Raw genomic sequence first — 11538 nt, forward strand, 5'->3', positions numbered from 1 at the left:
TTATTGAGCTAAAGTAAACTTACAAAAAGTAAAGTAAATTAATTGAGAAATTAAGTTTTAGTCTCAGCCCTTGATCTCAAGTGAGGCGAGATCTAATCTCAGCCGTCAATCACTTTGGAGATTAGGGTTAGGGATTTAGCTCAATGTGAAGTTATAAAGTAAGGCTAGGGAGAAGGAGAAGATACCATACAGCAGCACAAGATTGAGAGAGGCTCCTCAATGAGTGTGTTGGGTCCAAGGAAGGGGCAGCAAGGAGATCTATATCAGCCAAGGAGGGGTTGATCAGCTGGATCAGATCTAGTGTTGTATGCATTTTCTCAGTTGGGCCATTTTCCCAGGAAAGGAACTCAAGTAAATTCATAACTTAATGAATAATTCGAGTTGAGCAGAATCTGTTGTGTCATTTTTGTGATTGAGATTGGTACTATTTGCTTTTGATGCAGAAGCATCCTGCTCAGAAAAACCATTGCATTTTAGTAAGCATAGGGTCTTGTGTTTCAAGGGACTTGATTCCCTAAAGAGTGATTAATTATTTATTTTCCTATGTTTTTATGAGGGTTGTATAATAGTGAGGATATTGTAATGAAATCTTCTCGTTAAGAGAGATTTCAAGAATAGTGTGTGAGTTAGAGGAACTAGGAGTTAGTTTCATGATTTTAGGGATTAGATTAGGATATTTAGGATTCAGGTGAAATTATTCAGGATCTAAACCAAAATTGGTTAACAGAATCCTTTTGTGTATAATTTGTAAGCCTTGAAGGCTTAAAGGGAGAGTTAGTGAGAGAGTTAGTAGATAGGAGGGTTGGATTGTGAGCCTACGGGCATTGAAACGAGAAAGGGCCACTGATACAGACCATGTAAAGGTAGATCAAGCCAAAGCTAGATTGTAAACAAGTTTTTATTTGTATCTGTACATTTGTTTAATGAATGAGGAAATTGAATTCATTGTGACTGTGTGTGTCATTCCTTTTATGTGCTGAGTGATCCGTAATTGGGAATTTATGGTTTCTATGTGATAAACCATGATGAATGAATTCAAGTTGAATTTCTGAAAGTCTTTCTGAGTGACAAAAGACTTACCGTCTGGGTAGAATCCATGTGATTCTAGTTGAATTCAATAGATGTATGTATAGGTAAAGTAAAGAATGAATTACGAAATCTGGAAGAAGGAAAATAATACAGAGAGTATTATGTATTCCAGTTCGAAGTGGTGTTAAAGAAACAGAGTTATAGTTGAAGGCAGAGTAAAGAAATCAGAGAAGTCTCGGGCCTCGGCACACTGTTTCTAAGTACAGAAAGGAGTTGGCAGAGTTGAACTTGGTTTCAAGTCGATCTGGAGGTGAGAAGTAAATTTAGTGGAAGCGCCAAGTTTGGTGGAAAAGTGAAACAAGCCAAAGTGAAATGCGCAACTGCAGAGGTTAGGAGTCTACGAGTGTCTTGATCGGGATTGAAGCGTCGTACTAAATCCTAGCCATCGATCGCATTTTCAACTGCTTATGTCATAGTCAACTACGGGGATTGAGCTGTTTGTTATCCCGCATGTTAGTTGAAGGGCCGCAGACCATTGGATCACTACTGATGTTGATCTTTGGATAAATATCGCATCGCATCATTCATGAGTGAATGAACCTTGGCCGAGAGAAGTTGCGATATGTGATATGCGATGATTGGGTGGATCAATGACCATCGGATTAATGGTAAGATCTACGGCATAAATTGAAGCGCCTGCGCAAAAAGGGAAAGTCAGCATGGAAAGTCAACGTGGGAGGATCGTTGTTCAATTGTTGTTCAATCGCTGACCGGACCCGAGAAGTATATGGACACGAGTTTATTTTATTTGAGGTCCAGTCTTATGCATTCAGGTGGGACCGGTGTTCGTTGGCGGATTATATGTTAAAGCATTGTTTGGTGATTAGTCGGGTTTGTGTTAAAACCAGTGTTTTTAAAACCGGAACCGGTGACCGAACCGGTCCACCTAGCTAACCGGTTTACCGACCGGAACCGGTCTAACCGGGACTGGTTTGGTCTAAACGAACCGGTTTTTAAAAAATACATTAAATAATTAATTTTTAATGAAACAAAACTATTTTTAAGATGTAAAACCATGATTCCAAGCCAATAGAGACAAAATATGCAAAGTTTGCTCATTTATATACCATGCAAAGGTGAATATATCAAAATGGCACCGAGTGCAATACATATCATCGACAAAATAGCAAAATACATAAGAAATGAGGCTCTAAATGGCCTATAAAGTCCAAAAACAATGCTGCAAGCTATGAGGCCATTGGCCTACTACAAGTCTACAGTGTACACATGATCAATCATCAAGTCCATCACCGCTACTAGACACAGGATCATCATCAGGAGCTACATAGACATCATCTGGTTCAGAGTCTGAGGATGCCTCTGCCTCATCTGCAACATCAGTATCAATGCCACCAATGACAATAGAAGTGGACCTAGTGGAAGCACGAGTTTGTCGACCTGCACGACTAGTGCCTTCCATTGGTTCCTTGCCTTTCCTTGATGCCGCTACTGATCCTGGTTCTGATGCCGCCACATAATCTGCCTCATCCTCCGCTAAAGCCATGTCGATATCAAAATCAGCCTCAAACACAGGATCTTCAGTCTCCTCCACCCATTCTGATGTTGGATCAATATCGTCCAACACAATGGGATCTAGATCAGGTGATTTGCTCATCATTTGGTTCCTCCTCAGTCGAAGGTTGTATTGCACAAAAACAAGATCATTTAACCGTTTTTGTTCCAAACGGTTTCTCTTCTTCGTGTGTATGCGCTCAAAAACAGACCAATTGCGCTCACAACCTGAAGCACTGCAAGTTTGACTGAGGACTCTAATTGCAAACCTTTGCAATTGAGGACACTGGCCACCAAATGACTCCCACCAATGTGCTGCAAAGAAAAAGACAATAATTAGTAACTTAGTTTATAATTTGAATTGTAAAGAACGTAAACAATTTTAACTTGAAATGAAATACAAAATGGAAATTGGAATTGCTTACCTGGTTGGTCCACATCTCTTGCCATCTTTGCCAAGTTTTTGCCAAAAGTACCACTTGCTTGATTGAAAATAGTAAGCTGTCTATGTATATCCAACTGGTCTACATGGTTAGGGACCATGCGCTCCAAGCAATCAATCAATCCAGCTCTGACCTCCCCATCATGCTGATCTCCTAGCCGATTTTTATAGTGATACCTTGGGTTCAAAAAATACCCGGCTGCATGTATAGGACGATGGAGTTGATTGTTCCATCTGTTATCAATGATCTCCCATATACGGCCATATTTAGCTAACCTGTCATTGTAAGCTGCCCGTATCTGCTCCTTTGCCTGATCCATAGCTTCATAAATGTAGCCCATGGCCAATCTTTCCCCATCCACCAACCTTAGCACCTTAACAAGGGGCTCGGTAATTTTCACAAGCTCTACAGACCTTTTCCAAAAATAAGTGTCTAACACTTTCTTTTTGGTGTCTTTTCCATCTGGTCTACGAGCCCACCGAGATTCAGACCATTCATCAGAGGAAAACATTTTCTGCAAGTTTCTATGTTGACCATTGAGACATTGCAACGTGAGGAAGTGAGTTGCAAATCTCGTAATTGCAGGCCTAACAAGCTCTTTGCCTCCAGTGTGTTTCCTCATTAGGCTCAATACCCATGAGTGGTTGTAAATGTATTTTGTAATGCACTTGGCATGCTCTACAGTGTTTTTTACCCACTCCACCTTGCCTATATCCTCAAGCATGAGGTCTATGCAATGTGTAGCACATGGAGTCCAAAATATGGTATTATATTTGGCCTCAAGCATCTTTCCAGCAAGAACATAGTTTGAGGCATTATCAGTGATGACCTGCACAACATGCTGCTCCCCAACTTCCTGAATAATGTTATCCAAAAGCTCAAATAGAAGGCTTGCATCCTTTACCCTATCAGATGCATCAACTGATTTCAAAAACATGGTTCCTTGAGGGCAAGAAACAAGGAAATTAATGATAGTGCGGTTCTTTCCATCGGTCCATCCATCTGACATAATGGAACAACCTGTTTTGACCCATGACTCTCTAAACTCAGTCAAATACTCATCAATGGAAGATATCTCTTTTTGCAAAAGAGCTCCCCTCAAGTCATGCATACTAGGGCCTTTGAAGCCCTTTCCTGCAGCTATAACAGAGTCCCACATAGCTTGGTAATAAGGTGAGCGAGCAGCATTAAATGGGATATCTGAATCATACCACCATCTAGCAATGTATTGGTGAGAAGTTTCTTTGCATTGTTTTTTCCAATGCTGATCCAAAGTGGGTTGAGAACTTGGCTGGGAGGAAGTGGGATTAGATTTAGAAGAAGCAATGGTGGCAGAAGATGAGAAATAACTTTGGATGTTTGGTCTCTTTGGTCCTCTTGACGGTTGGCCAACTCCAACAGAAGGATGAACATAGTGAAAGGGGTCATTGGTGGAAGGGATAGAAGTGGAGTCTTGAATCTCATAATCATCATACCCACTCTCTTTCATGGCTTCTAATAATTCCCTCTTCCTTGCAATTTCATCTTGGATGGCCTTCTCCCTAGCCTTATCCTCATAAAATTTTTCAAGCTTGGCAATGTATTCTGCCCTAATAGGACCTAACAGTGCATTTGGTGCATCACATGGCTTTACTTGGCCTCTTACCCCAGCCAAGTGTTGTTTCAACCTAAGAATACCCCCACCTCCAATAGATTTATGGCATAATTTGCATATCATTTTTCCCTCAACTACATCACAATGAGCCCATGCACTGTCCTTTCCTTTTGGAGCCATGTTTGCTTGAAATAATAACAATTTGCAAATAAATCTGCCATTTAAAAAAAAAATTGCAGCTAAGGAACATGGAAAACCAATGATAAATGTAGGAAAAAAAATGCACATGCAAGCTACAAAATTTGATAGCATAGAGCTAGAGAGTTCATAGGCTTAGCATAGATGATAGATCATTGAAGTGAGAAGTTTATAGCACAAAAAAAATAATTCATGGACAGCAGACCCAAATGAGGAATTATCAAGTGCAAATCCTTACCTGGAAATGCAAAGTAGCTCCCTTAGCCTCCTCTTGATGATGGCAACTCCACTGACAGCTACACACTATCTCCAAAATAGCTCCAACTCCAACTCCAAGATGACTACTTCAGCAAAAACTCCACACTCTCCAAGCTCACAAACAAACTCACAAACACTCACAAACACTCCAAATCAGTTGTGTGAGACAAATGAGAGTGAGAGGGGTGTCTTATAGCAAGTGTGAGGGTGTTTTTGGAGGGAAAATCCCTTTCCCTCACCCCCAAAACCCCTAAACCGCCCTCACTTCCCAAAAAACCGTGAACTTTTAGCATTACCGGCGGCCTGTCCATAAACCGGCCGGTTTAGGACGGAACCGGCCGGTTAGCAATAAACCGGCCGGTTCCGGCCTAAACCGGCCGGTTTTTACCGGTTAGGTCACTTTTTCGGGCAAATGAGGTTTGTAACCGGGTTTTTTCACCGGTTCTGACCGGTGAGCCTCCCAACCGGCCGGTTAGGCCGGTAACCGGTCCAACCGGAACGGTTTTTAAAACTATGGTTAAAACCCACCAATGTAAACGCTTATGATATTGTATAGGTGGGCCATAACCCACAGGTTTACTGTAAGGTGATTATGAAAACCAGGGAAATCTCCTTTAGGCGGTTTTTCCTGCGTCAAAGTGGTATCAGAGCAGGGAAAGGTTTCATGCAAGTAGAAAGAAGACTTTGCGTGCAAAAGGAACAGGTAAATTTATTTTTGAAGAACTCAGAGCAAGAACGAAACAATGAAAGAAAACTCAGCAAAGGAGTAATTGTTACTGACAGTTAGAGCTTTACCAAGATAAAGCTGGGAGATTGAAAGAAAGAATCAGATTCTAAATTTGATTGACAGTAGCTGAATGTTGAAAATTTGCATAGTGGAAATATGGAAATCTGTTGAAACAAGATTTGCAATTGTGGTGAGATCCTAAAGGCAAGCAATGGTATGCAAGCTTGTCTAATGATTAGAAGACATCGAATGAGTGAGAATTTAGAGCAAGATTACAGTAGTTAAACTGTAAGAGGGACTTTTGCAAGTTCTTGAAGTAGTGGAGTTTGAAGATACAACTGAACGCTAGATCAGAGAACAGTCCATTCAAAGTGTAGGTGAATGGTAGAACAAGATCATGCAGAGATCTTGAAGGTGAGATGATATGTTTTTATTTTAATTTGATTTGAAGATTGGAGAGTTTGTGGTTTTTATATTGTTGCACAAATAGTAGTATAAGAAGGTGAGAAGATTGCAACAACCTAGAGCAAGGAGTGCTCAATTGGTTCCAGAGGAAAGAACCAGAGAAATGCTAATAGACTGAGCTCAGAGGAGAGAAGCTTAGTGAGGCATATGTAGCAAGAAGGAGACTTGTTACTGCAGGGATTTTGTTGCAGCTCACAAAGGCAATTCCACAGAGGATGTGGGTAGAATTGCTAAGGGATGAAGGAAGCTGGTAAGAGTTTCTAAGTGAAAGAAGAGGTGGTCAGAACCTAGTATTTCATTGTGAGAGGACAATTGTGTTCTTAAAGTGCAGATGAGTTGAGGCCTAGAAGGAGCAGAGGAAATGCTCAAAGAAGTTCCAGAGACAGAAAACCAAGTGCTTGCCAAAAGACCAAGTATAGAGGAAAGCTTGGTGAGGTAAGTGGCAGCAGGGAAGACTTGCTATTGCAGAGGCTTGCGCAACTCATAGTGAAGTGAGTGAGGAACTCATAGAGATGGAAAGGATGATGACTAGTGACAGTCATAGCAGAGGTTCTGAAAGAGATCACAGCAGAGGACAAAAGAAGAAAGATGCCAAGGCAAATGGCATGAGAATGAGTGACGAAAAATATGATAGAGAAATGGCTGAGATGGCAGTTCAGCTTGAAGTATTAATGGAAATGTTACAGAGAAATGAGATGGACCAGAAATGAAAGAAAGTGAAGTGGCAGAGGCTACAAGAGAAGAGGAATCAGCAAGTAAATATGCAGTTAATAAAGGAACTGAGGGATCTTGAACAGATTATAGATGTCAAATTGGAGACAGAGAAGCTCGAAAGAGTTGAGCTACAACAAAAGGAAAACGCTGGAGAAAGTGTTTAAGTTTTGGTATGTGAACCAGAACATGGACCATTACTTTTTGAAATAATGAAGAGACAGAGGAGTTGAATCATATAAATGATTCACAGCAGCGAGAAGACTTGATGACTGAAGCATCAAATGAGACCATAAGGTCCTGTGTTTTTAAAATTGATAATTTGTGTATGGTTGTAGGTTTGGAAGAAGATACGTAGTCTTTTAAAGCTGTCAAAAATATGGAAGAATACCTTCCAGAAGATGAAAGTTTTGAAGCAGAGTATGACAATGAGACTGGAGAAGAAACAGTTCACTACAGTGAACAAGTGCAGAGAGGCATCATTAAAATAGATGGCGTGGAAAAGAGACTTGCTGATAGTCTCAAGGATTCTTTGAGTTTGAATCAGCATACTAATGTGCTGACAGAGGAGTTAAAGGAAAGATTAGAGCAATGTACTGAAAGGTTGCCAGAGGAAGAAGAGGTACAAAGGCCTTATATTTTTTATTTTGATAATTGTCTTATGATTGCAGATTTTGTTGCAAAAACTGGAACATATTTGGCACAAGTGGACAGCCAAATGAAAGAAGAAGAGAAAGAACCTCTTGAAAGATGTTAAGGAAGATTTAGCGGAGGAAGAAGGACCATCTGATGATTGGTCAATAGCAAATAAATAAATGGGAGATTGTGTAAAATTTCCAAATTTTACTCCAAGTAAAATCATTGAGTTATATAGAGAGTTAGACCTTCAAAGAAGAAAGTTGGAAAAGCAGAGGATAAACATTCAGGATAAATTGCTGATGAAGGATGACAAAGAAATTGTCATAAATGATAGTCAAGAAGAAGTTGACAGGTACAGTAAACAGAAGCAGAAAATTATCTTGAAAGACAATATGGCAGCAGCTAAAAAGGTGCAAGACAACAGTGAACAAGAGAGTAAGGATGAAAGGGTGACAGTAAAAATGAAAATTCAGCAATTAAGAGTTGAAGGCAATCAACAGACAGAGGATATACTGGACAAAGAAATTGAGTTGGTAAGAAGGTTAATGATGAAAGTGTCTCAGAAGAAGACAACAGCAAGAAAGGAAAGAAGCAACAACAAGAGGAAGACAACGACAGACTATGAAAGCATGGCAAGTGGAGCATTGCAGCATAAGGTATGGAGACCTGGAGAACAGCTGACAAGCAAAGACAGATTACAAAATAAAGTCTGGGATCCAAGAGGAATCAATTATCCAGACTTATGACCAGGAGGTCATAAATTTTCTTACCTAGGGAGTCTGATGCAGGAGCATCCTGCTCAGAAAAACCATTGCATTTTAGTAAGCATAGGGTCTTGTGTTTCAAGGGACTTGATTCCCTAAAGAGTGATTAATTATTTATTTTCCTATGTTTTTATGAGGGTTGTATAATAGTGAGGATATTGTAATGAAATCTTCTCGTTAAGAGAGATTTCAAGAATAGTGTGTGAGTTAGAGGAACTAAGAGTTAGTTTCATGATTTTAGGGATTAGATTAGGATATTTAGGATTCAGGTGAAATTATTCAGGATCTGAACCAAAATTGGTTAACAGAATCCTTTTGTGTATAATTTGTAAGTCTCGAAGGCTTAAAGGGAGAGTTAGTGAGAGAGTTAGTAGACAGGAGGGTTGGATTGTGAGCCTACAGGCATTGAAATGAGAAAGGGCCACTGATACAGACCATGTAAAGGTAGATCAGGCCAAAGCTAGATTGTAAACAGGTTTTTATTTGTATCTGTACATTTGTTAATGAATGAGGAAATTGAATTCATTGTGACTGTGTGTGTCATTCCTTTTATGTGTTGAGTGATCTGTAATTGGGAATTTATGGTTTCTGTGTGATAAACCATGATGAATGAATTCAAGTTGAATTTCTGAAAGTCTTTCCGAGTGACAAAAGACTTACCGTCTAGGTAGAATCCGTGTAATTCTAGTCGGATTCAATAGATGTATGTACATCTCAAGTAAAGAATGAATTATGAAATCTGGAAGAAGGAAAATAATACAGAAAGTATTATGTATTCCAGTTCGAAGTGGTGTTAAAGAAACAGAGGTATAGTTGTAAGGCAGAGTAAAGAAATCAGAGAAGTCTCGGCACACTATTTCTAAGCGGAGAAAGGAGTTGGCAGAGTTGAACTTGGTATCAAGTCGATCTGGAGGTGAGAAGGAAATTTAGTGGAAGCGCCAAGTTTGGTGGAAAAGTGAAACAAGCCAAAGTGAAATGCGTAACTGCGGAGGTTAGGAGTCTACGGGTGTCTTGATCGGGATTGAAGCACCGTACTAAATCCTAGTCGTCGATCGCATTTTCAACAACTTACGTCATAGTCAACTACAGGGGGTTGAGCTGTTTGGTATCCCACGTGTTAGTTGAAGGGCCGCAGACCGTTGGATCACTATTGATGCCGATCGTTGGATTAATATCACATCGCATCATTCATGAGTGAATGAACCTTGGCCGGGAGAAGTTGCGATATGTGATGTGCGATGATCGGGTGGATCAATGACCGTCGAATTAATGGTAAGATCTACGGCGTAGAGTGAAGTGCTTGGGCAAAAAGGGAAAGTCAACATGGGAGGATCGTTGTTCAATTGATGTTCAATTGCTGAGCAGACACGAGAAGTATATGGACGCGAATTTATTTTATTTGAGGTCCGGTCTTATGCATTCAGGTGGGACCAGCATTCGTTGGCGGATTATATGTTAAAGCATTGTTTGGTGATTGGTTGGGTTTGTGTTAAATCCCACAAATGTAAACGCTTTCGATATTGTATAGGTGGGCCATAACCCACAGGCTTACGGTAAGGTGATTATGAAAACCAAGGAAATTGCCTTTAGGCAATTTTTCCTGCGTCAACTTTCCACTAAATTTATTTGGTTAATACCCTAGTTGGTGCTTTTATTCATTAGATGTAAATCTACTCTAAACTAATTGTCTATTTTCTAGGGTGAGAAAAACAAACATGGTATGAGAATGTAAACTCTGAGATACCAATCTCTTAATCACAGGTGTCGAGTTCGTACTAGATTTGTCAAGGCCAAGTTCAGCCGCAATTGTACAAGACATAAATTTATTTTTAAGAGGGGTGAAGTAAATCAGTTGTATTGCCGAAAAAAAATTTAAAAAGAAAAGAAAAGACAATGTTGATTTAAAGGTTAAGAAAAAATTGGTGGTCGACAAGGTTGTCGGGCCACCAGATCAGCCACAGAGGTTGCCAGCCAAAGACAAAAAAAAAGGAGACCTACGGCTGGTGGTCGATAGCCATACAGCCACCATCTAGTTGCATCGCTGCTGATAGGACTGGCCACAAAGCAATCAATGGAAAAAAAGGGGAGCCACGAGCTATGCACAAAGGGCACACGAGCTTGCAGCTATTGATTTTTGGTAGCATCGGATGTGCTCTAAGCCTCAAAATTTGCAGGGAAGCTATGACACATGTATTCCAGAATACCCAGAAATCGTTTTGGGAAATTCCACCTGGAGAAGGTTTTATTAAAATAATTAATTATTTTTAATGGATGCCTAAGTCTAAACTTAGGAAATCAAAATAATTAAAGGGTGTTAATTAAACTGAGGATAAAACTTCTGGAAAAAGACGAGGATCAAGCCAAAATGATCTGAGCCATTGATTAGAATCTAATTTGGGTCGTTGGTTACTCAACGAGAAGATTATAAGAAGAGGCTTGATGGGCATTTGGAAGACACATCGAGTTAGAGATCAGAGATCGATTTTCTCAAGAGAGCAGCACAACAGTTGCCGATAAAGTGATCTAGGTGATTTCTTGCAGTGAGGGACAAAGATAGTTTTCCAGTTGGAAGTTTTCCTGATCTGGGGATACATTGCAGAGGAGGCAGAGAGAGATCCAGAAGAGGCAGTGCAGAGCCACACTGGGCAGCGTAGAGCCACACTGAGGCAGCGCAGAGCTTGAGAGGAGATTCAAAATTTGTTGGAGAGTCGAGTTCTAGAGCCAGAAGTCGGGGTGTGAGACCGGAAGGGCAGAAAGTCGAAGTTCCAGAGGCAAATCAATCAGCCAAAGGAGTGACGCAATCCCCAAAAGTTGTGATGCAGAGCAACGCAGTGATTGCACAGAAACTGCGCAGAGGCAGCTAGGGGCTAGCCATTCAATGGCTGGATCAGTATTGGATCGCTAGTGATAGTGTGAGGTATATCTCACTCATCTCTCTGTCAGTCAGATTCTTTGTATTGGATAGCCAGTAAGGCATCCAAAGATTGTATTTAGAAATTACTGCTTAATAATACAAACCCTCAGCTGTTGCACCAGTTTTCCCACATTGGGTTTTTCCGGGGACAATGGTCCAAAACAACGATGTCACTTGTGTGTGTTATTTCTTTCTTGCTCAGATTCGTATTTAAAGTTGTGAAG

At 40.3% G+C, this 11538-nt stretch overlaps 1 protein-coding gene across 1 annotated transcript; it reads right to left on the reverse strand.

Moving 5' to 3' along the window:
- Positions 1–1954: 1954 nt before the first annotated feature.
- On the reverse strand, positions 1955–5507 carry LOC149146603 (uncharacterized). Its single transcript, XM_089447334.1, has 2 exons — positions 3027–5507; positions 1955–2916 (listed from the first exon to the last, which is right to left on the reverse strand). The coding sequence occupies exons 1-2, from the start codon at positions 4948–4950 to the stop codon at positions 2321–2323; spliced, it is 2520 nt and encodes an 839-aa protein (XP_089303460.1). The 5' UTR covers positions 4951–5507; the 3' UTR covers positions 1955–2320.
- Between the last annotated feature and the right edge of the window lie 6031 nt (positions 5508–11538).

This window comes from Pinus tabuliformis, chromosome X (genome assembly GCF_031772625.1).
Source record: "Pinus tabuliformis cultivar Carrire ecotype Pingquan chromosome X, CPIR1, whole genome shotgun sequence".
NCBI classification, from domain to species: Eukaryota; Viridiplantae; Streptophyta; class Pinopsida; order Pinales; family Pinaceae; genus Pinus; species Pinus tabuliformis.

Coding starts and splice junctions, on each gene's coding strand:
- LOC149146603 (XM_089447334.1), bottom strand. CDS start 4,950: ATGCTATCAAATTTTGTAGCTTGCATGTGCATTTTTTTTCCTACATTT. Junction 2,917..3,026: donor AAGAGATGTGGACCAACCAG/GTAAGCAATTCC, acceptor TTTTCTTTGCAG/CACATTGGTGGGAGTCATTT.